Genomic DNA, 26,411 nt, shown 5'->3' with positions numbered 1-26,411 from the left:
GCCCAGCTGGCTTTCATAGCTAAGGCGGGACTAGAACTCCCAGTCTCCTGGTGATTGGCTCAAAGTCGCCCAGCTGGCTTTCATAGCTAAGGCGGGACTAGAACTCTCCGTCTCTCGTCATAGGCTCAAAGTCGCCCAGCTGGCTTTCATAGCTAAGGCGGGACTAGAACTCCCAGTCTCCTGGTGATTGGCTCAAAGTCGCCCAGCTGGCTTTCATAGCTAAGGCGGGACTAGAACTCTCCGTCTCCTCGTCATTGGCCCAAAGTCGCCCAGCTGGCTTTCATGGCTAAGGTGGGACTAGAACTCCCCGTCTCCTGGTCATTGGCTCAAAATCGCCCAGCTGGCTTTCATAGCTAAGGCAGGACTAGAACTCCCAGTCTCCTGGTGATTGGCTCAAAGTCGCCCAGCTGGCTTTCATAGCTAAGGTGGGGACTAGAACTCTCAGTCTCCTGGTGATTGGCCCAAGGTCACCCAACTGGTTTTCATGGCTAAGGCAGGACTAGAACTCCCCGTCTCCTGGTGATTGGCCCAAAGTCGCCCAGCTGGCTTTCATGGCTAAGGCGGGACTAGAACTCCCAGTCTCCTGGTGTTTGGCCCAGAGTCGCCCAGCTGGCTTTCATGGCTAAGCGGTGACTAGAACTCCCAGTCTCCTGGTGATTGGCCCAAAGTCGCCCAGCTGGCTTTCATGGCTAAGGCGGTGACTAGAACTCCCAGTCTCCTGGTGATTGGCCCAAAGTCGCCCAACTGGCTTTCATGGCTAAGGCGGTGACTAGAACTCCCAGTCTCCTGGTGTTTGGCCCAAAGTCACCCAGCTGGCTTTCGTAGCTAATGTAGAACTAGAACTCGCCATCTCCTGGTGATTGGCCCAAAGTCACCCAGCTGCCTTTCATGGCTAAGGCGGGACTAGAACTCACCATCTCCTAGTTTCTGGCCTGGTGCCTTCACCACCAGACCAAACAGGCTCTTTGCCGAACTCATCCGAGAGTAGGATCTACTCTCGTATCCCCATGGCTGCTGGTACTACCTCGAGCCTTTGCAGTGATTCAACCATGGCGCCCAGAAAAGTTGTAAAATGGAGCGAAACTCATGTAACACCTGAAGAAATTTTCGGCTCAACCGTGGCTGTACGTTGAGGAACACCCGTACTTTCCATGTTGCTCTAATGCAAGGGTCTTCAAACTTGGCAAGTTTAAGACTTGTGGACTTCAACTCCCAGGATTCCTGAGCTAACATGACTGGAGGAAGAATTCTGGGAATTGAAGTCCACAAGTCTCAAAGTTGCCATGTTTGAAGACCCCGATCTACAGTATCTATCTTCTATGTCCATCTCCATCTCTGTCTGTCTGTCTGTCTGTGTCTTATATATTGACTGTCTATCTACCTATCTATCTAATCCAAGGGTCTTCAAACTTGGCAAGTTTAAGACTTTGTGGACTTCAGCTCCCAGAATTCCTGAGCTAACATGACCTGGGAGTTGAAGTCCACAAAGTCTTAAAGCTCTCGAGTTGGAAGAGCTCTGCTCTAACATAATTTGCAGAGGGGAAACACCCCTAAATCTCAAGAAGAGATTGGACTGCCATTTGTCAGAAATGGTGTAAGGTCTCCCGCTTGGGGTGGTGGTGGACTAGATGGCCTATAAGGTCCCTGATTATCTGTTAGACCTTCAAGAAGAAGAAGCTGACATTCCCTTCTTTGCTGGAAGAGTTTTCCATGTGGTTCAATGTGCCGAAAAAGGACCCTCTGGAAACGGGCATGGTGTGTCTTGACTTGCAGTTAGTTGCCGCTCTGTGGATGGCAGCCGATTGCCTAAAACAACCACCACCCCCTTTTATTGTTGTTGTTGTTGTGGGTGAAGAAGTGCGCTTGGAACCATGCCCATTTCCAAGCTCTTTCATTTCCTGCAATTACCGTGTTGGGCGGGTGCCAAATTCCTCTCCTTATATCCATGCCCTCTGGGGTTGTGTGTGCAATTCTGAGATTGCGCTGTTCTTGTAGGATGCAACCCGGATTGAGTCACACTTTTGGGCTCTCCGGAGGTGTGTGGCTGGGTGCCTTTTGGCACTGAGAGGGGCGGAATAGACAGTCTGCAGTACCTTCTTTCCCCGAAAATAAGACCCTGTCATTCTATCTATCTATCTATCTATCTATCTATCTATCTATCTCTATATCTATCTCTCTATATCTATATCTCTTTGGTTATTCAGGTTTTCTCCCGCGTAAGATTGGAAGTATCTAGGCAACGTTTTGATGAAGTCTCATTCATCATCTTCAGGCTTGTGTCTTCGGCTCTGTGCTTCTCAGAGTAAGAAGTGTTGGCCACTCTGAGAAGCACAGAGCTGAAGACACAAGCCTGAAGATGATGAATGAGACTTCATCAATACGTTGCCTAGATACTGCCAATCTTATGCTGGAGAAAACCTGAATAACCAAAGATCCACAAATACAAATACCTCAGAAATGTTATATATATGTATGTATGTGTGTGTGTGTATGTGTGTGTGTATGTATATATATATATATATATGGCATTCATGTTGGTATTTTCAGCTTTCTTTTAAGGTATTTTCAGAATCACGCCATCATTGTAGTGATGATGGGAGATGAGATTGCCAACTTGCTAAACTTTAAAGCACAACTAATGAATGGGAAAATCCGAACAAACTGAATGCCATACATGTAATACTCATCTTAAGAAAACATATGTGTGTATATGTATGTATATGTATATGTATGTATATATGTGTATATATACATATATACATATATACATACATATACATATATACATACATCATACGTGTGTGTGTGTGTGTGTGTGTGTGTGTGTGTATCTATCTATCTATCTATATACCTATATCTATCTATCTATCTATCTACGCCACCCAAAAAGGCACCAGGTCTTATTTTCGGGGGAAGTAATCCACTGACTAACCTCACTTGCGTGCGTCGACCCCCGGCCTCCTTTTCCCGGTGAGAAGTCTTCGCGAACTTCTTCTGCGGCCAGTGAGGCTTTCCTGAAGGCTTCTGCAGCTGATAACAGACCCCTGGATCGACCCAGAGCTTTGTTATCAGCTCCAGAGGCCTTCAGGAAAGCCTGGCCAGCCTTGCCGGAGGCAGAAGAAATGGGCCAGCAAGGCAGGTGTCGGGGTGTGTCAGGCCTGGCTACACCTGTCCAAAGGTAAGTAGTAGGGCAGCTCTACTCCCGCATCCCCACCGTAGCTTAATTTTTACCCATCCACTCTGGAGTGGGCAGGATCTTATTAGGGCTTATTTTTGGGGGGGGGTAGGGCTTATATTATAAAAATCAGTTAGGGACTTACTTTCAGGGTAGGTCGTATTTTCGGGGAAAGGGTAGTTGCGGTAAATTTGAACTAGCAGATTTCTTACGTCGGAGAGTTTTCATTGCCAGGTTCCAAAATGAAGCGCCTGAATATAAAAACCGCACGTAGTTTTAGGATGTAGGTCGTCCCCAAGGTGCTTTTTTCAAAAAAAAGGCAAGCGGACTTTCCGTGAGGACATTTCGCTTCTCATCCACGAAGCTTCCTCAGTTCTTCACTTCAGAACAGGAGAAGCTCCTTGGATGAGAAGAGAAGCATCTTCAAAGGGGGAAAAAAAACGAAGAAAGTCCACTTGCCTTTTTGTTAAAAACTCACCTTAGGGAGAACCATGACCTGCGTGACTGAAAACCTCCATAGATATTTGGGATGCAGGCCTTAACCAGGGCAGCCTCTCAGTATTTCTGCATCCAAAGGTAAAAAAAAGTCACACCTTCTTCAAATTTGCTACATTTTGAATATAGCTAGTCCTTGATTTACGACCGCAACGGAGCCCAGCATGAAGTGAGACATTGGTTTAAGTGAGTTTTGCTCCTGTTTTATGACTTTTCTTGCTGCAGTTGTTAAGAGGATCAACGTGGTTGATAAGTGAGTCAGCCGGTTGTTAAGTGAATCTGGCTCCCCCCACCGCTGATTTTGCTTGTCAAGAAAGTCGCGAAAGGGGATCCTGTGACCCCGGGATGCTGCAACGGTCATAAGTATGAAGCCTGACCTCTCAATATAGGCTTTTTAAGTGGTCCTCACTTTACAATCTTAATGGAGCCCAGAATGTTGGCTTGTTGGAATTCTGGGAGTTGAAGTCAGATCACCAAGGTAGAAAATACACGGCCTTAACAGCAGCACCAAAGTGGCATCTCTGTGAATGCCCAGGTCTTTCTAAATAGCTGTTCTGACCCAAACTTCATTCCAGGGAAACAAACACAAAATGGAGGTAACAGCAAAACCTTTTAATGATTCTTTACGAATTCCGTTCCTTCCCGGTTCAAAGGCTGTTTCAAACTAATTGTCTCTGATAAGAACGAGCCTTGCCAAGGTGGTGCAAGGCTGCCAAGAACTCTAGATAAAGTTACCAAGAAATATTTCAAACACAGAGAGTCTCCCAACACAAATTAAGAGAGTCTGAATGTCCACAAGGCTTGAGTGCAGAAAACTTCTTTGCTTCCTGCAAAGAATCCCGGTCTCTCAGGCTGGCTTTTATCCCTTAAGGGAGGGGCCATCACCTTGCAGCCTTAATGCCGAGTTGTCCGTGCTGCTGCAGCTCCTCTTTCCTTTGAGCAGTCCTGTGCGCACGTGCACTGAGCACAGGCTCCTCGGGAACCTCCTCATCATTGCTGACAGCCTCCACCATCTCTGAAGGCAGCACTCCACTCCCTGATGGTCCTGGCGCCATCCCTGCATCACACGCAGGCCCCTCATCTGAGTGCTTGCTGGAAACTAATCAAGGAGAGAAGCAACCTGGAACTAAGGACAAACTTCCTAAGGACGAGGATAATTAATCCAGGGAAATGACTTGCCACTAGAAGTTGTGGGTGCTCAAATACTGGAGGCTTTGAAGAAGAGATTGGACAGCCATTTTTTCTGAAATGGTATAGGGTCTGCTGCCTGAGCAAGGGGTTGGACTAGATCAGCGGTCGCCAAACCGGTGGGCCGTGAGAAAATTTTGGTGGGCCACAGAGAAATCACACCCCCCCCAAAGCAATTAATCCAGGCTGCGCAGAAACACAAGGCTGCGTCACCCACATGGCCCGCGGGAACCCTCCCCGCCCAATCCTTACGCGGCAAATATGCCTGCTAAAATTGCTATATTTCCTTTTTTCCGACCATCATCTGTTCTGCTGTGCTGGGAGATTTAGATTAGCTAGGAAGCAGGAAATGGTTGGATTTCTTGCTTTCTAGCTAGTCTTTAGATCTTCGGCTTTGCTTTTAAGCAGAGCCGAACCTCCCTTAGGACTGAAGGTTCTATTATTCAGTGCAGACTCTTGGCAAGCACATTTTATGTGACAGACTCAGGTAGCCGATGGGAGATAGATAGATCACTGAATGATTCTGTGAGCAACTCAATCTGCCTGCCTGCTTTGCCTGATTTTGGGTAAAAGTTCCTCTTTTTTTTAACAAAAAATTCAATATTTACATACATGGTGTGTTGTGAGTTAATTTTGTGAGTTTGCTTGCAAGCAAATTTTATGTGACAGACTGAGCTAGCCAATTACAGATAGATCTCTCAACAAATCTGTGATTCTGTGAGTAACTCAATCTGCTTTGCCTGATTTTAGGTAAAAGTTGCTCTTTTTATTAAAAAAATTCAATATTTATATAAATATTTATAATATTTACATACAAGCCATGCTGATCCAGTCACATGGCCACCAAGCCACACCCACAAATTAGGCCACACCCACAGAACCGGTTAGTGGTCCCTGGGATCTAAAATTATGAGTTTGGCAGTCCCTGAGGTCCAAAAGGTTGGTGACCCCCTGGACTATATGACCTCCAAGGTTCCTTGTCACTCTTCCTTGTTCGTTTTTTGAAGGTCTAGTTCTGCTTCCACAGGGGATACACTCGGGACCCAGGATTGTTGGCGGTCACAAAAGTTTGCGCAGGAGGTCATTCTCCCCTTAACGCTCTCTGTGTCTTCACAGGGAGGCTGAGCTCTGCGGGAGCCGACTGACGGAGGAACAATGCCGGTGGTGTGGCCAACACTTCTGGACCTCAGCAGGGATGAATGCAAAAGAGTCCTCCGTAAATTGGGTAAGTAGATCCTGGAAGGGAAGGACAAGATCCTTAGATCTCAAGAAGAAAAGTTGGTGCAAAGAAGGTATGAGGTAACCCATGCTAAAGCATCAAGTGGCGGGGGGAAGTATGGGAGATCTTTTTGGTGGGGGCTTCAAGGGATTCTCCCCACCTGTCACAAGATTTTGTCGCGTCAGATAATCCCTCTCTGATTCCCTCTCTGGTTTTATGCAATTCCAAATGGAGTTTCTTTGTTTATCTTAAGGATCGTCCTCCTAGGGAACCTTTTTTCACATGTGGTGGCAACACCCAGAAGCCAAAAAAAAAAAAAAAAAATAGATGAAGATACAAAGATGGCTACTAGAAATTACAGGACAACAATTAGAACTTAAACTGGAAATATTTTTATTAGGAATAATTAAGGGACAATATAGCAAGTCTATCCGTTACATCATTACACATATAAAGGCGGCGAGGATAGTCTTGGTACAGGGCTGGAAAACAGAAAAGATACCATCCAAAGAGAATCCGATACAAAAAAAACAATGGGCTGTGCAGAAATGGATAAATTCACAGCGGAATTAAAAGGCAAGGACGAGTCGGACTATTACGCGGTTTGGGAATAGGTGGTATAAATGGGTAGACTGGAGAAATAGGAATCGATGTATGGGTATAAAAGCAAATATATTAATGACACAATGCTGTTAATGTAAATAGAGATTTGTAATTTTGTTTTTAAAAAATAAAAAAGAATTGCCCTCATGGAAGGAGTACAATAAAGAGGGATGTTGGTCAGCGGAGGAAGGGAGAATCTGCTGTTAATTTAGCAGCCCCCTCCAGAGCAGAACTACCTCATTGGTCGCCAGATCAATGTGCTGAGCCAGCTTCCCAAACATGACAAACCCTCTGAAGTGAACTGAAAGATTCTTTTATTAGGACCGCCGGCAAAAAGTTTCTCTCTCGCCACAAGTCCATCTGTCTGGGAGATGAACAGTTGTCTACCGCATCCTTTATGGTGTCTCCACACAACCACGTTCTTCTGTTATGCTTGTGGCCGGTCGTGGTCTCCAAACTTGGCACTTTAAGACTTGTGGACTTCGACTCCCAAGAATCCCCCCCCCCCAGCCAACCGTGAGAATTCTGGGAGTCGTAAGTTCACAAGTCTTAAAGTGGCTAAGTGTTCTGACCCGGCTCCCTAAACACGACAAACCCTCTTTACTTAAATCAATGTGTCAGGGTTTCCCACAGTGCCCTTATTTAAAGCATGAGCCTCGAGCCCCAAGTTTCAAAAGAAATCCAGTCACTTATTAGGCATACCCAAATGAAGTCAGCTCTGCATCATGTAATTTACGGACCCTATTTACCCCCTTCCCCTAGGGCTGTGATGGCAAACCTGTGGCACGCGTACCACAGGTGGCAACGCAGAGCCATTTGTGCCGACACGCGAGCCCCGCAGGAAAATTTACTTCACATGTGCACGCCTCACAGCTGATTTTTGACCTGTTTGGGGCCTTTTTCGGCCTCCCAGAGGCTTGAGGACAGCTTGTGCAACCTTTGCAGGCCGAAAAATAGGCCCATTTTGTCACTTCCTGTATTTCCGGAAATACCAGAAGTGACAAACGGGCCCATTTTTCGGCCTGCAAAGGCTGCAGAAGCTGTCCTCAAGCCTCTGGGAGGCCGAAGAAAAGCTTCAAATGGCCCCAAAATCAGCTGGAAGGCGCAGTGCAGGTAAGGAGGGAGGATTTTGTGCACAGGAACAGGAGGCGTGGGGAGCGCACATTGCCTTCTGGGTGCTGGCACGCAAGCACGTGCACAATTTTTGGCACAGGAGCCCAGAAAGGTTAGCCACCACTGCCCTAGGGTGTGTGTTAGGGATACACCCTAGCAGAATCTGCACGGCAGTCAGGCAGGCAGGCAAAATATTTGAGATAAACGTTTTTGTACCTTACACTCAGTAAAACAGATACACTGTGCTAGTTAAATAGTTTATTCCAGTAAGAGTTTTAGCATAGTCGAAACAGTCCATATATCATTCACTAGTTCAGTCCATCTGGGGATTATTCAGTTGCAAAGTCCAGTGTCGAAAAAGAGAGGTCAGTAAACTTACAAATATCAGTCCAGTAATATATCTCCTCGCAGTAGAGCTATGAAGAAGTCAAACCTCCTTTCTTCCTTCAACGTTCAGCAACTCAGCAGTAGGGAACACGCAGTTAGCAAACCATCAATCCATCAAACCATCAATCGTCAGCAATCCAGCAGGTTCTCTTGCTCCCTCTTATGGCGGTTCACAACCGCACCCAAAATTACATGCTTTGCAGTTTAAAGTGACACACACTTAAACTTACTATCATAGTTTATATATATTATTTTACCCAAACTACGTTAGGTAACCTATGTTATTCCTAACTGTGTGTCATAAATAACATTCTCCAACTGAGCACTTTCCTGGGCTGTAGAGATCACACCCGATAGCCTGGGATAGAGCTTTGAAGAAAGCATGCGTGGAATGTGCTTCTGGTTGTGGCTGCCGTGATGCTCCAGTTCCCCCCCCCGTCCACCCCCCCCACCCCCGCCTATGGTAACTCGAGAGCAGGCCAGGAATGCTTTACGAGTTGACACAATGATTCCTTTTATTAGGAGGGCTACCAGCCCCTGCCAAAAGTTTTCTCTCTCACCGCAGGCTAACAAGTCCATCCATCCGGGAGATAAATAGTTGTCTGCCAAATCTATTTGTCTCTGCCCCCTGCCTTTCATCCCCAGAGCTAGGGTGGGGCTTCACTAGCAGCAGTGACTCTTCTGTCCCAAGGACCGGCCCATAGATTTCCACTGCTCTCCTCTCCTCTGCCTTCTGAGCATCCATGTGTCAGGCACTGGACCCAGCTGTTCCTCCTCTTCTTCATCAGCCACCTCCAGACCTGGGGGCTGTTAACTCTCCATCTGAGGGCTGACGGACGGCTCAGGCTCCGCATCTGTCTGTCTGTCTGTCTCTCTCTCTCTCTCTCTCTCTCTCTCGCTCTGTTTCTCTCTCTCTCTCTCTGCCAGCTCTATTCCCTCTTCCCCCTCACAGCTCTCTGGTTGCCTTGATGCTGACCCTGACTACCACGCATCCGCCTCTTCCTCTGATTTGGCTGCTGGAGAGGCCGACAGGCCACAACAATCGATTTGCAGAACCTGGTTGTTAGGCTGTTATGGACGGATAGGAGGTTGGGGGCAGATCTTACCTTGGAGATGTTCCAATGGGCGAGTGCTGCAGCATTGAAGGCTCTTCTGGGTCCTGACAGCCAGAGTTCTCTGACTGATGGGATCTGCAGTAGACCCCTTCGCTAATGGTGAGGAATAATTTGAAGTCAGAATACTTTGACTTAGTTTGTCTCTCAACTTTCCTTGGCCAGAAATATTCCTATGATTTTTCCTTGTAGTATTGTGGCCCGGCAGTGGAGCTGGTGGCAGACTTGGACAGTGAGGAGGTTGGGGAGGAACACGGGCCAGTCCTGGAGTCTGGGGAAGGCTCCGACGAGGGCTCTGCGTTGGAGGTAGAGATGGGGCCAGGGCCGTTCTACAGTTATCAGCTGCCTTCAGAGTCGCAGATCAGTGAGGTAGAAGAACAGCTGGAGCCTGTTCTCGGTGTGCGCATGCACAGAGCTGCCAGAAGGGAACAGCTAAGGAACTTGGGAGTTAGGGAACAGGTGGACGATGAATGGCCTCTCCCATAGGGAATAAAGAGGAGCGAAAGGGGAGTGGGGTTTACAGGAGACAATTAGTTCAATTCATTAAGGTAAAGATCTGTTCCTGACTCCCTGCCAAGTAATTGCTGCTACAGTGTGGCGTTTGGAAGCTATCGGCCTGGCAACTCTCTCAGCCTGATAAAGGTCTGTAGTTGTGCAATCTCTTGAAAGACCGTTGGCCGGGACTTTGCTGGAGAGGAATTCCCCTTAGCCTAAATAAAAGGGTTTTTGTCGGGATGAGGAGGCTGCTTCGTGATTTTTTGGAAAGCCTAGGTCAGAACAGGTATTCTTAAAAGGGAGAGTCGACAAGACGTCCGTTCGCACACCCCTCTGTCGTTCCCTGCGACATCCTGTGAATCTCAGCCTCTCTCCCCTCTTTCCTCCCCTGTGTAGAATTGGAAGCCTACGCCGGAGTGATCAGTGCCTTGAGGGCCCAGGGAGATCTGACCAAGGAGAAGCGAGACCTTCTGGGGGAACTTTCTAGAGTGCTGAGGTAAATCCCGGTTAGCTCAGGTGGTTTTTTTTCTCTCTCTCTCTCTTTGCTAAGGAAGGCTGAGTCCGCTCGGCAATTCGGAAGTAAACGCAAAAATAAAATGGCAGGAAATGGACGGTTGGAGGGAGGAGAAGTCCTTTCGTCATCCGAATAAAATTCTCCTTTTACAGCAGGGGTGTCAAACTTGAGAGCTGGGGGCCAGAAGCGGCCCGTGGGGTGCTTAGTAGATCTGTCCCTGGAAACGGCAAAGGACCGGCCCGCCAACAAAAAACAGAGCTCGGGGCGGGTGGAGGGGGATGTTTCCCCTTTTGCATTTGAGCCTGCGAGGAGGGACAGGAAAGGAGAAAGGGAAAGAGGGAAGGCCAAGATAAAGAAGGGAAGGTGGGAAGAGAGGAAGGAAGGGGGGAAAAGGAAAGAGGGGAAGGAAGAAGGAAGGAGAAGGAAGAGGAAAGGAAAAAGAAGAAATGAAGGGAAGAGGGGAAGAGAGCTAGGAAGGAAAAATAAAGAGGGGAAGAGAAAGAAGAATGAAGGGGGAAGAAAAGAAAAGGAAGGAAGGAAGAATGAGGTGAAAAGAAGGAGGGAGGAGGAAGGAAGGAAGAATGAGGTGAAGGGAGGGAGGGGGGAAGGAAGGAAGGATGAGATGAAGAGGGGAAAGGAAGGAAGGATGAGAGGGAGGGAGGGGGAAGGAAGGAAGGAAGGATTAGATGAAGAAAGGGAGGAGGAAGGAAGGAAGAATGATGAAGAGAGAGAGAGAACGAAGGAAGAATGAGGTGAAGAAACGGAGGGAGGGGGAAGGAAGGAAGGAAGAATGAGATGAAGAGGGGGAGGGAGGGGGAAGGAAGGATGAGATGAAAGGGAGGGAGGGAGGGGAAGGAAGGAATTATGAGATGAAGAAAGGGAGGAGGAAGAAAGGAAGGAAGAATGAGATGAAAGGGAGGAGGGAGGGGGAAGGAAGGAGGAAGGAAGGATTAGATGAAGAAAGGGAGGAGGAAGGAAGGAAGAATGAGATGAAGAGAGGGAGGGGGAAGGAAGGAAGGAAGAATGAGATGAAAGGGAGGGAGGGGAAGGAAGGAATTATGAGATGAAGAAAGGGAGGAGGAAGAAAGGAAGGAAGAATGAGATGAAAGGGAGGAGGGAGGGGGAAGGAAGGAGGAAGGAAGGATTAGATGAAGAAAGGGAGGAGGAAGGAAGGAAGAATGAGATGAAGAGAGGGAGGGTGAAGGAAGGGAAGAATGAGATGAAGAAACGGAGGGAGGGGGAAGGAAGGAAGGAAGAATGAGATGAAAGGGAGGGAGGGGAAGGAAGGAATTATGAGATGAAGAAAGGGAGGAGGAAGAAAGGAAGGAAGGAAGAATGAGATGAAAGGGAGGAGGGAGGGGAAGGAAGGATGAGATGAAGAAAGGGGGAAGGAAGAAATTATGAGATGAAGAAAGGGAGGAGGAAGGAAGGAAGAATGAGATGAGGAAAGGGAGGGAAGGGGAAGGAAGGAAGGGAAGGAAGGAAGGAAGAATGAGATGAAAGGGAGGGAGGGGGGGAAGGAAGGAAGGATGAGAAGGAAGGATGAGAGGGAGGGTGGATGAAGGAAGGAGGAAGGAAGAATGAGATGAAGGGAGCGAGCAGGAAGAAAGGAAGGATGAGATGAAGAGAGGGAGGGGGGAGGAAGGAAGATTATAATGAGAGGGAGGGAGGGTCTGAGGGAAGTCCTGCCTTAGCACTTGGCCACCACAGGTGCCCCCCGACATGAGTGATATCAAGCTGGCCATGCCCACTCTGGCCACGTCTAACCTGGCCACGCCCCCACAGTCTAACACAACCTTGATGCGGCCCTCAATGAGTTTGACATCTCTGCTGTAGACTGTGATGGTTGTAAGTAGCGCGAGGACCAGCGGTCAGTCACTTTTGTCACTGCCGTTTTAACTTTGGTCAGCCCTCTGCCAGCGAAAACTGAGATTGTATGTGGCCACCCCCCTCCCCGCCAAGCTCCATTTTTGCTGGCATAGGGCTGCACAAGGACGTCGTGGCCGAAAACGGGGCACGGGTAGACTCTGTGCGGCCCCCTTGAGTTCCATTTTCGCTGGCAGAGGGCTGCAGGAGTCTGTCGCAGCTCCCTCCCCCGACACAAGGGACCTCGAGCTGGCCACGGGTGGGCTGCTGGGAGTTGGCAGCGGTTCAGGAGAGCCCCTAAGCACAGTTCGGAGAACCCCCCAAACCCAACTCCTGGCTGGCTCTGCCCAGTCTGCCCCACCCCTCTTAGGAGTCCCCACACGGCCCGTTTTGGATGCAGGTAAGTGCAGGGCACACGTGGAGACTCGGGGAGGCCGAAACACGGGCCTTCCGGAAGTTCGGGAAGGCTGGAAATGGGCCCTTTTCCGACTTCCAGAGAGCCTCCGGAGTCCGGGGGAGGCCATTTTCGCCCTCCCGGAGGCTTGACGAAAGCCTCCGGGGTCCGGGAAAGCAAAAATACCCCCCGCCATGGAGCAGGAGGCCAAATAGGCCACGTCTACTGTGGCCACGCCCACCCAGCAACCGGGCAGAGAACCCGTTGCTAAAACCCGTTGCTATCCCAGCCCTGCCCCGCCCTCCCCTCCCCAGATTCCTGAGGTCCAACAACCCTGATGCGCCCCTCAGTGAAATGGAGTTTGACACCCTTGCATTAAACCAGTTCCCCTCCAAATGTTAATCTTCCTTCTTATCTGACCACTGGAGAGATAAACCGGGGAAGCGTCCGGGGCACGCGGAGGGAGCCATCGCAAAAATCGACGTTAAAACTTAATCCCTGTCTTTTTTTTTTTTTTTCAACAGCATTTCGACGGAAAGACACCGGGCGGAAGTTCGGCGGGCGGTCAACGATGAACGCCTGACAACCATCGCGCATAAGTAAGATGGCGGCCTTAGGAACATTCTCTAACCAGGCCTCACATAGCCGACATTTCTGAGTGTCTCTTTTACCTTTAGGGCCCCCCGTGTCCAGTACATGGTTGACACTAAGTAATTTCTTCCTTTCGTTACATTTTTTCCCTACCTCAAATCCAATAGACCTTTAACACTGTACAAATATGATTAGGGATAATGAGGGGACTGGAGACTAAAACATACGATGGACGGTTGCAGGAACTAGGCCTGGCTAGTCTAGGGAAGAGAAGGACCAGGGGAGACAGGAGAGCAGCCTTCCAATATTTGAGGGGCTGCCACAGACAAGGGGGGTTATCAAACTATTTTCCAAAGTGAAAGAAAGACAGAAAAGAAAGAGAAAGAAGGAAGGAAGGAAGGAAGGAAGGAAGGAAGGAAGAAAGAAAAGAAAGAAAGAAAGAAAGAAAGAAAGAAAGAAAGAAAGAAAGAAAGAAAGAAAGAAAGAAAGAAAGAAAGACAGACAGACATCTGAGTGAATCATGGATGGACAGAGGACATGTCTAGTTTGAGGAAAAGTAGGATAGCAGGGACATGATAACAGTCTTCCAACATCTCAGGGCTTGCCACAAAGAAGAGACGTAAAAAAGATGTTGAGGCTCTAGAAAAAGTACAGAGAAGAGCAACCAGGATGATGAAGGGACTGGAGGCTAAAACATATGAAAAATGGTTGCAGGAACTGGGCCTGGCTAGTCTAGGGAGGAGAAGGACCAGGGGAGACAGGAGAGCAGTCTTCCAATATTTGGGGGCTGCCACAGAGAGGAGGAAGGGGTCAAGCTATTTTCTAAAGCACTTGAAGGCCAGACAAGGAATAATGGATGGAAACTGACCAAGGAGAGATTCAACCTGGAAATAAGGAGAAACTTTCTGACAGGGAGAACAATCAACCCATGGAACAGAAGTTGCCTTCAGAAGTTGTGGGAGCTTCATCACGTGAGACTTTCAAGAAGAGATTGGATTCCCATCTGTCAAAAATGGTGTAGGGTCACCTGCTTAGGCGGCGGGTTGGACTAGAGGACCTACAAGGTCCCTTCTAACTCCGATTATCTGTTTATCTGTAAATATGGTCGAACTAAAGATACCCAGAAGAGCTAAAATCCTAAAACCACACAAAACCATGTGAGGCCTTGCGATCCAAACCTTTCCCAGGGTAGCTCATTCTCAGCATTTTCCAGAACGTGGCCGTTCCGAAGAGCAGATCTAACCTCAAACAAGAGATGGTGACAAGGCCGCCATGGGGAAGCGATAGTTGAGTGTTGGCCCCCACTCCAAAAAAGTGGGGAGCGGTAGGCTGCTTCCCTTCTGTTGTAACAGTTGGGCAGCCCACAAGTAATGGCAGCTTCGGAGTAGCAATAGAACTTATATACCGCTTCGCAGTGCTTTTACAGGCCTCTCTAAGCAGTTTTAAGAGGGTATTGCCCCAAACAATCTGGCTCCTCATTTTACCCACCTCGGAAGGAATGAAGGCTGAGTCAACCTTGAGCCTGTCAGGATCAAACACTGAGTCAGCCTGCAATACTGCCCCCCCCGACCCCCAAGGACCAGTCAGAGGTGGTATTTGCCAGTACTCAAAATTTCTGCTGCTGGTTCTCCAGAACTGGTCAGAACCTGCTGAATAATTACTTTAACTACGATGCCACCATGGCTCCTAAAATGTGTGCATTTTAGCTTCCGTCTGTTTTTTTAACACTGGTATTTAGAATAGAATTAATAGAATAGAATAGAATAGAATAGAATAGAATAGAATAGAATAGAATAGAATAGAATAGAATAGAATAGAATAGAATTCTTTATTGGCCAAGTGTGATTGGACACCCAAGGAATTTGTCTCTGGTGCAAATTCTCTCAGTGTACATTAAAGAAAAGATCCATTCATCAAGAATCATCAGGTACAACACTTAATTATAGTCAGAGGGTACAATAAGTAATCAAATCATACTAGGAAACAGTCCATATAGAATAGAATAGAATAGAATAGAATAGAATAGAATAGAATAGAATTCTTTATTGGCCAAGTGTGATTGGACACCCAAAGAATTTGTCTCTGGTGCAAATATTCTCAGTGTACATTAAAGAAAAGAGACATTCGTCAAGAGTCAAGAATCATCAGGTACAACACTTAATTATAGTCAGAGGGTACAATCTGCAATCAAATCCTAGTAGGAAACAGTCAATATCAATCATAAGGATACAAGCGACAAAGTTACAGTCATACAGTCACAAGTGGGAGGGGACGGGTGATAAGGAGTGATGAGAAGATTAATAGTAATAGTAATGCAGACTTTGTAAATAGCTGGCCAGTGTTGAGGGAATTATTTGTTTAGCAGAGTGATGGCTTTCGGGGGAAAACTGTCCTTGTGTCTAGTTGTTCTGGTGTGCAGTGCCCTATAGCGTTTACAGAGTTTTTACAGAAAAGGTATCTTGGATCAGTGATGGGATTCAAAATTTTTTTACTACTGGTTCTGTGGCTTGGCTTGGCGGGCCTGGCTTGGTGGGCCTGGCAGGGGAAGGATACTGCAAAATCCCATTTCCTCCCCTCCCCACCCCACTAACCTGCTTTCCAGCTCCGTTCTCCTGCACAGGGCAACCAAAGAAGACCCAGCTGATGAGCTGTGGACGTGGCATTCTGTGGGCATGGCTTGGTGGACGTGGCAGGGGAAGGATACTGTAAAATCCCCATTCCCTCCTGATCCCCATCCCACTCTAACCTGCTTTCCAGCTCCGTTCTCCTGTGCAGGGCAACAAAAGCAGACCCAGCCCACTAGCTGGGACTCAATGGGAGGCAGAGAAGAGATGGGGTTGGCGGGGCCAGTCAGAGGTGGGATGTGCCAGTTCTTTGAACTGCTCAAAATTTCCACTACCAGTTCTCCAGAACCGGTCAGAACCTGCTGAATGTCACCTCTGCCTTAGAAATTTTCTAGCCCAAACCCCTGCTCCATTCCAGACCAAGAAACGTCCAACCTCTTCTTAGAAACCTCCAGTGATAAGAGCGCTCACCACTTCTGGAGTCAAGTTGTGATTATTAGGGAAAGCGTTAAGTTTAAATTCGGGTGGAAAGCGAAGAGGCTGTTTCTAAACTTGTGGGTTTCCCTTCAGCATGTCCGGGCCTAACAGCTCTTCCGAGTGGTCCATCGAAGGCCGCCGGTTGGTTCCTCTGATGCCTCGGTTGGTTCCTCAAACCGCCTTCACCGTCACGGCCAACGCCGTGGCCAACGCAGCTCTCCAGCACAATGCGTCGCTCCCTTCCCCTGCGGAAACAGGAAGCAAAGAAGGTGAGGGTAGGTGGCCCTTACCTTCTTACAACATGGGGCTTGGGAAGTAGGGAGATAACGGCCGCGGTGGTTCTCTACCATCCCGATCGGGGTCATCCCAGAGGTGTTTCTTTCAGGAGACAACTGGACTTCCTTTTGTTTTTGTTTTTTCCTTGTAGACGTTTCGCTTCTCATCCCAAGAAGCACCTCCTTCAGTTCTTCTTTTAAAAATATATATATATATATATATATATTTTTATTTTATTTTTATATGCAATAAATCCGTTACATTTCAACTGTGTGTCGGTTAGGTACATATTTCAATTGCTTAACAATTATTAATAATATTCTTCTTAACAACTTAACAACACAACAATCATCACATTCCCATGTATATAGAATAGATGAGATTCACTATATCTATTCCGCTAGTTTCTCTTAATTGTTCTTAATTGTTCTATACATACATTTAATCTCTTTTAATTTCTTCTATTTTCTAGCCATTGATAAATCTCATACCATAGAACAGTGGTGGCTAGCCTTTTGGGGCTCCTGTGCCAAAAATTGTGCACACGCTTGCGCTTGCTTGCTAGCACCCAGAAGGCAATGCACGCCCCTCCATGCCCCCTACACATACGCACAATCCTCACTCACCCCACCGCCCCCTTACCTGCACTGCACCTCATCGCTGATTTTTGGCGAGGCTTGAGGAAGGCTTCTGTAGGCTTCCGCAGGCTTTGCAGGCCGAAAACTAGGCCCGTTCCCTCATTTCTGGTATTTTCGGAAAAACAGGAAGTGATGAAACGGGCCTAGTTTTCAGCACTACAAAGCTTGCAGAAGCCTGTAGTAGCCTTCCTCGAGCCTTTGGGAGGCCGGAAAAGGCCTCAAACTGGCAGAAAATCAGCTGTGAGGCGTGCGCATGCGCAGTGAGGTAAGTTTGCCTGTAGCTCGCGTGCCAGCACAAATGGCTCTGTGTGCCACCTGTGGCACCGCCTGCCATAGGTTTGCCATCACGGCCATATAATAGATTCTTCTTTCATTTCTAATATCAATCTATTCAATTCTGCACATTCAAATATTTTTTCAATTACTTTTCCCTCTATCGGTATCTTATCACTCTTCCAATTTTGGGCAAATACAATTCCAGCTGCTGTTAAAACATGTATAATTAAGTAAGTCTTTTCTTTACTATAGCCGTCTGGTATTCCTAGTAGAATATTTCAGGTTTCAAATCTATATGTTGTTTAATCATTTTGTTTTCCAACTATGTGTATATTTTAATCCAATACCTTTTAGCTTCTGTACAAGTCCACCACGTATGGTAATACGTTCCTGGTATTGGATGACATTTCCAACATTCGATTGATTTCTCTTTTAAACATTTTCGCTAATTTTGCTGGCGCTAAGTGCCATCTATAAAACATGTAAATTAACTTTATGTAAGTTTCTTCAGTTCTGAGTCTCATCCGTCACTTGACCAGAACTGAAGAAGTCTCTTGGATGAGAAGCAAAAGGTCTGCAAGGAAAAAAAAACGAAGTCCGTTTGTCTCTTTCAAAAAGTAGGACCAGAAAGGAGAGAGTTTTCACATTCGGAAAGAACAAGCCTTGAATTGGAGTTTAGCACATTTTGAAGGCGGGGTGGTGATGGATGCTCTTGTGTGACTCTGTGGGCTCCAAAAATGATTCAAGAAAGCAGAATTTAATTTGAAAACCCAACTTAAGTTTTTGAAAACACAGCTAAAACTTGTGTTTTGTCATCTTTTTCAGTAGTGGTTTGTTACTCCTACACAACTACCACCTCTACGCCGACGTCCACTCCCGTACCGAGCGGTAGTGTTGCCACGGTTAAGTCCCCCAGACCTGCCAGCCCAGCTTCCAACGTCGTCGTTCTCCCAAGTGGTAGTGCGGTTTACGTTAAAAGTAAGTGTGTTATCAGCCAAAGTGGAAGATCCGGACTTGAAAAGAGTGTAGAGATGATCATTACATGTTGGTTTATGACCTCAAAGCAGGCTGCTTGAATCCTGGCGCAGTTTGGAGTGGCAAATTCAAGTAGCTCCTTTTGAAGTTAGACTATTTCTGGTACTCTCAGAAAAGATCCTTTCAAGGTGGCAGGTTGGAACGCTTTGATTGCACAGGTAGATAGTCCTTGTTTAGCAACCACAATTGGAACTGGCAACTTGGTCACTTAAGTTGACAATTACAGGACCCAGAGTGGTGCTTATAATTTTACTTCCAGCTTCCTGTTTCTTTCTGGGGGAGGGAAGTGCACGCTCCAGTGCTGGGATAATGAGTAAGAAAAGAATAGAAAAGAATTGGATGTTTACATTCCTTGGGGAGGAAGGGATTATAAGAGAGCAAGCAGGATCACAGTGGTGAATACAGGTAGTCCTTGACTTACAACAGTTCACTGAGTGACCATTCAAAGTTATGATAGCACCGAAAAAAAAGTGACACGTGACACTTTTGTTTCACGCTTACGACCATTGCAAGTGTCCCCACGTGATCAAAATTAAGATGCTTGACAATTTGTTCGTATTTATGACGGATGTAGCGTCCTGGGGTTATGCGATTTCCCTTTTGTGACCTTCTGACAAGCCAAATCAACGGGGAAAGCCAGATTTGCTTAACAACGATGCTGCTTAACGACTGCAGTGTTTCACTTAACAACTGTGGCAAGAAAGTTTGTAAAATGGGGCAAAGCTAACGTAACAAATGTCTCAATTAGTAATAGAAAGGTTGGGCTCGGTTGTTGGTCCTAAGCGAGCACTACCCTTACCCACTGAAAGGAATGTAACCACACTAGCTGTTTTTCTAGTGTGCCGGCTGGAAGGCTAAGCTTAGGAAGCCAACAAAAATCCACTGATTAAAGTCTTGTCAGTTACAGGCAGCAGCTTGGAGCTATCTAATTAAGATGTAGGGTTGGGTTGGTTAACTTGTGATTGGCACACATTGTGGAAGTGCTGGGCTCTGGAAAAAGAATATCAGCTAAAGAAGAGATCAGTTGTTTAAGCAATCTCTTTGCTTTTTCCATTAAACCCCACGCCCCAAAAGCTGCTGCTTTTCTTTCTATATTCACCTTAAGAATTTTTCTGTATTAAGATATGAATCCTATCCCAATATTTCTCTGCTTTATCACACCTCCATCCTAAATGATAAAAAGTCCCTTTACGTTTCCAGCCTTCATTTGAAATACCTCTATGCATTCTTGGCAACTTATCTGGGGTTGAATGCCAACCGTCCATCATCTTATAGAAATTTTCTTTTTAAATTCTAGTTTAATGCACGTTTTAAACCTTGGTTCCACTCCCACACCGTTCAAGCATTACATTCTATCCAAAGTTCCTTTGCCCACTGAAACATAGCAACGAATGCTTTACTGGTCGGATTTTTCCAGATTTCAATTCGGCAACACTTTATAGAGGGACACGCTGGTTCAGTGGCTAAGACGCTGAGCTGGTCGATCAGAAAGGTCGGCCGTTTGGCGGTTCGAATCCCCCAGCGCCGCGTAATGGAGGAAGCTCCCATTACTTGTCCCAGCTTCTGCCAACCTGGCAGTTCAAAAGTACGTCAAAAATGCAAGTAGAAAAATAGGAACCACTTTGGTGGGAAGGGAACAACGTTCCGTGGGCCTTCGGCGTTTAGTCATGCTGGCCACATGACCAGGGAGACGTCTTCGGACAGTGCTGGCTTTTTAACAAGGATGAGCACTGCCCTCAAGAGCCGGAAACAAGTAGCACGAATGTGTGAGGGGAACCTTTACTTCTACGTTTACTTTAACACTTTACAAGCTTTGGCACTAATCTGTTCATCACTACCACACAGTAAAATTTCCAATTCATTCAACAGAACGAGAACCCCCCCACACACAAAAAAATTGTGCTCTTCGTTGCAGGTGTGAGTTGTTCGGATGAAGACGAGAAACCCCGCAAGAGGCGCCGTACCAACTCCTCCAGCTCCTCCCCGGTGCTCCTGAAAGAAGTCCCCAAAACCATCCCGCCGGTCACCAAGACCATCACGGTGCCCGTGGGGGGGAGCCCCAAGATGAGCAGCATCATGCAAAGCATTGCCAACTCCCTGCCGCCCCACATGTCTCCCGTGAAGATCACGTTCACCAAGCCCTCCTCCACTCAGACCACCACCACCACCACGCAGAAGGTCCGAGGTGGGATCAGGGTGGTTTTGGGAGGGAAAGCTTTTTCTATTCTGCCCAAGGGTTGGGTCAGGGGGTCGGCAACCCGTGGCTCTAGAGCCACATGTGGCTCTTTCATCCCGTCTGTTGCGGTTCCCTGTCGCCGGTAGGCACCACAAGTTTGAGAGGAGCTTCCAGTTGTGGGGGTGAACCAGCGGGCCAGGAGGAGATTCTATGGCTGTGATGGGGAACCTATGGCACATGAGCCCCATCCAAACTTACCTGCACTGCACATGCGCGCGTCTCCCAGCTGATTTTCTGCCCGTTTGAGGCCATTTTAGCCCTCCTGGGGGCTCGAGGAAGCCTCTGCAGCCTTTGGAGGCCGAAAAATGGACCTGTTTGGTATTTAACGGAAGTGATGAAACGGGCCTGTTTTACGGCCTCCAAAGGCTGCAGAGGCTTCCCTCGAGCCCCCAAGAGGGCAAAAATGGCCTCCCCCAGGCTCCAAAGGCCCTCCGGAGGCTGAAAACAGACACTTCCGGTATTTCCGGAAGGGCCATTTTTTCAGCCTCCTGAGGCTGCAGAGGCTTCCCTCGAGCCTCTGGGAGGCTGAAAAAGGCCTCAAACAGTCCAAAAATCAACTGGGAGGCACGCGCATGCGCAGTGCAGGTAAGTGTGTGTGGAGGTGTTGCATGCACATGTGCAGGGGACGGGGCACATGTATTGTGGGTGTCGGCACACGCACGCATGTGCTTTTGGCACACCACAACAAAAAGGTTCGCCATCACCGCTCTATGGCAAGGGGCGGGCTTTCCCATTGGCTCCACAATTGATAGGACTTTCGGTTAGGACAAGCAGAGGAAGAAGCCTGCCGTGCTAGGAGGAGAACTCTATGGTTGGGGGACTGGACTTCCAGTCGGCTCCAGAATTGAACGGCGGTGCTTCTGGTTAGGGCCCTTATGGCTCTTTTGAGTGTCTAAGATTGCCGGCAGTCAGCAGAAGTAGCCTGCAGTACTGCACTCTAACCACTGCGCCGCCGTGGCTCGCTGTAGTTGTAGCTGCAAGTCTGGTGGCAAATCCCTTTTTCCCCCCTAATTTCCATCAGTCACTAAACGAACGGTTGTAAGTCCAGGACCACCTGAATTCCGCTTGTTTTTGAGCCCTGTTCATAACGGGAAAACGATCGTATCCGACCCTCTGTCCAAAGTGTCTCGTGGTTCTCTTCCAGGTAATCATCGTGACCACCTCGCCCAGCTCCACGTTCGTCCCCAACATCCTCTCCAAATCCCACAACTACGCAGCCGTCACCAAACTCATCCCAACGTCGGTGATAGCGTCCACCACCCAGAAGCAGCCCGTGGTCATTACGGCTTCCCAGTCCGCCCTGGTTAACAACAGCACCACCACCGCCACCACCACTAGCCTCACTGCGGGGAGCTGTTCCACGCCTTCTTCCACGCCCAGCACCATTGCGGTGACCACCGTGGTGTCCTCTACCCCATCCGTGGTTATGTCGACGGTGGCGCAGGGTAAGAGGCTGGTCTATTTGAGGAAGAAGGGAAAGTCCTGTAGCTTAATGACACTCTCTGTGTGTGTGTGTGTGTGTGTGTGTGTGTGTGTGTGTGTTTAGTGTTAAGAGTTTGCAGCAATCCAACCAGCAAACAAGTAAATAATTCAGCAGGACTCCTTTAGAGAAAAAACTTCTTTATATACGATAATATACAGCCGTGGTCACCAACCAGTGGTGCCACTGGTTGATCTGTGAAAAAATTTTTGGTGGTCTGCAGAGAAATGTCACCCCCAAAGCAGTAACTGCCAGAATCCTGACACTGCCCTGGGGTGGAAGCTGTTTTTCAGCCTATTTGTCCTTGTTTTTATTACTATTTATTATCCCTATTTATTATCCTTATACCATCCTGCCAGATGGTAATAGTTAAAAAAAAAGGGGGTGTCCAGAATGAGATGGATCTTTGAAAATATTTTGAACTTTCTTAAGGCAACAGGAGCTACAAAGCTTTTCCAAAGAGGGGAGAAAGCAACCAATGATCTTCTGGGCAATGATGTTAACCCTCTGGAGTGCTGTCCTATCCGCCCCTGTGGAAATTGGCAAACCATACAGAGGTGCAGGAAGTTAAGATGCTCTCTATGGTGCAGCGGTAGAAGGTCACCAGCAGTTTTTCATTCAGGTGTTGTTTCCTGAGAAGCCTCAGGTAGTATCATCTCTGCTGGGCCCTTTTGACCAGGGCTGCCATGTAAGCACCCCCAGATCAGGTCCTCTTTTAGGGTAACACTTAGAAACTCAAAACTGGCCACCAATAGACCCCAAAGGAAGGCATTACAGCACCCAGTGGGTGCTGTAGTGTCCAAAGACTGGGAATCGGGGGAAGGGATAGAAAGAGGAATTCTTGCAAATTGGCAAAAGACACAAAGGTGTCAGGAATAGCCAACAGGCCAGAAGACAAGCTCGGGATCTATGGTGCAGCGGTAGAAGGTCACCAGCAGGTTTTTTTAATCCAGTTGTTTTCGGAGAAGCCTCAAGCTAGTATCATCTCTGCGGGGCCCTTTCGGGGCTGCAATGTGAGCGGCCCAGGTCGGGTCCTCTTTTAGGATTTTTTTTTAAAAAAACCCACTGCCCTTGTGCTTTTCTCTTCTTTATCCTCTCAGCTGATCGGCGCTGCAGGCCTCAGCTGGTGTGTAAAAAGGTGCACGTGTGTTAGGTGCCGTGCGCCTACGCACCATCACCGAATAGGTAGGAATCGCACTGCTTTAACCAAGATGTCAGCCTTCAAGATCTTCTACTATTGATTTGCATCTTTAGGGTGCCATAAGTAACGGGGGGAGGAGGGAGTAAAGTCTGGGAAGCGAGCTGGAGGTGTTACATTCTAGTGTTGTGTAAAATGAGGAGGGGGAGTATAAATTCCTTCTTTAGGTTTCTATTTCTCGCTTAGCTTTCTTTTCTCTGCGCAGCTGCAAACGTTTATCAAAATACGCCAAGGTCAACGGACAGAGGCCTCACCCCCACCTGAAGATGTCCACCTGATCATATTCACAACTTTTAATTGGAAGAATCCTTCGAACTATTGGGGGTGGGAACATTTCCAGCGCTTTGTACGTGTGGTTTGCGCGCCTGATTTTCTCAGATTCAGAATTCTACGGTTGCTACCACTTCATTTTCAGTAAAAGATATCTTTTCTCTAATCTATGGAGCCTATAAGCGTTTCTTTCTTGTATTTTGAACGGAGCACCACCCGACACAAGGATTGTGTGAGCTTCCTTGGCTGGCTGAATTCGAGAACGTTCCCCCATCCTGACTCTCTGCCCTCCTCTCTTTCTTGCAGGCGTGTGCACTTCCGCGATCAAGATGGCCGCCGCCCGCCTACCGTCTCCGAAGAGCCTGGTGGGGACGCCCAGCCAGATCCTCGCCCAGTTCCCCAAGCAGCCGCTGACTTCGGCGTCGCTGGCCGCCCCGCCTCAACCCCAGCCAACCCCGGCACCCCAGCAGTCCCCACTGCCCCCAACATTAAGCCAACCATCCAGATCAAGCAAGAATCAGGTATGGCCAAACGGGGTTGTATCGTCCCCAGTGATGGGTGGGTGAGGTTACGGCCGCCCTCGAGCGCCAAAGTTTCCGCGGCTAAGCCAAGACGGTGGTTCGGCAAGCTTTGTTCCCCGATGTTACGACCTTTCCCGCCACAGTCGGTAAAGGGTGTGCTGCGATTTAGGAAGTTAGAATCCGGTGGTTAAGCAAATCTGGGCTTCCCTGTGGACTTGGCTCACCGGAAGGTCGCCCGAGGGGACCCTGGGACCCTGCGGCCATCGTAAATACGAGTCATTGGCCAAGCATCCGAATTGGGATCACCTGGGGAGGTGACAACGGCTGTAAGTGTGAGAAACAGTCAGTTTTTTCAGTCCTGTTGTAATTTTGAATGTTTGCTAAACAAAGGGTTGTAAGTGGAGGACTATCTGTACTTTAACCATCTCTGAATGTTAATGGTTAACCTGCTTTAAGATCCTAGCTGCGTCCTTAAACTTTCTCTTCCTCACCCTGTCCTCTCTCCCTCTCCTCCCTTCCTTCCTTCCTCATTTCCTTCTTTGCTCCCTTCCCTCATTCCTTCCTTCCTCTCCTTCCTTCTTCTCTTCCTCCTTCCTTCCTTCTCTCCCTCCCTCCCTTCTTTTCTTCCTTCCTTTCCTCCCTCCCTTCCCCTTCCTTCCTCGCTTCCTCCTTCCTCCCTTCTTTCCTCCCTCCTTCCTCCCTCTCTCCTTCCTTCCTTCTTTCCTCCTTCCTACCTTCTTTCCTCCCTCCTTCCTCCCTCTCTCCCTTCCTTCCTTCTTTCCTCCTTCCTACCCTCCCTCCTTCTTTTCTTCCTTCCTTTCCTCCCTCCCCCTTCCTTCCTTCTTCCCTCCTTCTCCTTCCTTCCTCTCTCCTTGCTTCCTTCCTATTTCCTCCTTTCCTCTTTCCTTCCCTCCCTCCTTCCTCTCCTTCTTTCCTCCCTCCCTCTTTCCTCCCCCTTCCTCCATCCCTCCTTTCCTCCCCTTCCTTCTTTCCTTTCTCCCTTCTTTCCTCCTTCCCTCCTTTTCTCCTTCCTCTCCTTCCTTCTTTCCTCCCTCTGCTACCCTGTTCCACCTCTCCTCCCCAGGTGTCAAAATCATCACCCAGCAGGTGCAGCCCAGCAAAATCCTCCCCAAACCCGTCACGGCGACTCTGCCCAGCAGCAGCAATTCTCCCATCATGGTGGTGAGCAGCAACGGGACCATCATGACCACCAAGCTGGTCACGGCCCCAGCCGGTGAGTCCGTCCGTCCGTCCGTTCACCCCAGCCAGTTTCCATGGCGGGCGGAGGAGGAGGAGGAGGGGAGACAAGCGAGCGTTCCTACCGAAGGCGGTTCCTTCCACTGGGAGGGCAGCGGGGCTGGTAGCACCAGGCTCCCAACTCGTGAACTGATCTTCACGGGGCAAAACAACAAGCGATATATTTCTATGCCTTAAAACAAAAAACAAAAATGGACCTGTTTGCAATCCTATTACAAGTGGTCCTTGACTTACGGCCACAATCAGGGCCACAGTTTCCATTGCTAAGCAAGGCAGTTGTTAAGTGAGGCTTCCCTGACCGGCTTTCGTACCTAAGGCAGGACTAGAACTCACTGTCCCCTGGTGATTCGCCCAGATTTCATGCCTAAGGCGGGACTAGAGCTCAAAGTCTCCTGGTGATTGGTCCAGATTTCCTTCAGTCATATTAGCTCAGGAATTCTGGGAGTTCAAGTACACAAGTCTTAAACTTGCCAAGTTTGAAGACCCCGATCTACAGTATCTATCTTCTATCTCCGTATCTATCTATCTATCTATCTATCTATCTATCTATCTATCTATCTATTCCAAGGGTCTTCGAACTTGGCAAGTTTAAGACTTGTGGACTTCAACTCCCAGAATTCCTGAGCTAACATGGCTGGAGGAGGAATTCTGGGAGTTCAAGTAAACAAGTCTTAAACTTGCCAAGATGGAAGACCCTTGCCATAAACGGATATCTTACTCTGGTTTCTCTCTCTCTTTCCCCCCCTTAAACTAGGCACTCAAGCGACTTACACCCGTCCGACCGTGAGCCCTTCCATAGGGGCACGAGTGACGGGCACGCCTGGTGCAGCCACCTACGTGAAAACTACTAGCGGTAGCATCATCACCGTGGTCCCCAAATCGCTCGCCACGCTGGGAGGCAAGATTATCAGCAGCAACCTTGTTTCCGGTAGGTAGTCACGGGCCACTGTTTAATTGGAAATGAATCAAGGGAGGAAAAACACCCCCTGAAATTTAGAGAGACGTGGTTTCATGCACCCAGCTTATTTTGC

General features: G+C 48.1%; 1 protein-coding gene across 1 annotated transcript in view; it reads left to right on the top strand.

Moving 5' to 3' along the window:
* EMSY (EMSY transcriptional repressor, BRCA2 interacting) overlaps positions 1–26,411 on the top strand; it is a 53,165-nt gene that overhangs the window by 3,411 nt on the left and 23,343 nt on the right. Inside the window, 11 exon segments of the mRNA XM_087936903.1 lie at positions 5,975–6,083; positions 10,184–10,283; positions 13,086–13,160; positions 16,287–16,462; positions 18,209–18,361; positions 20,334–20,596; positions 21,799–22,099; positions 23,909–24,085; positions 24,088–24,123; positions 25,208–25,357; positions 26,135–26,308. Coding sequence (XP_087793029.1) covers positions 6,014–6,083; positions 10,184–10,283; positions 13,086–13,160; positions 16,287–16,462; positions 18,209–18,361; positions 20,334–20,596; positions 21,799–22,099; positions 23,909–24,085; positions 24,088–24,123; positions 25,208–25,357; positions 26,135–26,308 — 1,675 coding nt within the window. The 5' untranslated portion in view covers positions 5,975–6,013.

This window comes from Pseudonaja textilis, chromosome 7 (assembly GCF_049901715.1).
Source record: "Pseudonaja textilis isolate UNSWEBS1 chromosome 7, rPseTex1.2, whole genome shotgun sequence".
Taxonomy (NCBI): Eukaryota; Metazoa; Chordata; class Lepidosauria; order Squamata; family Elapidae; genus Pseudonaja; species Pseudonaja textilis.
Note: the sequence above shows the minus strand (reverse complement) of the source record. Positions and strands in the feature narration are given on the sequence as shown.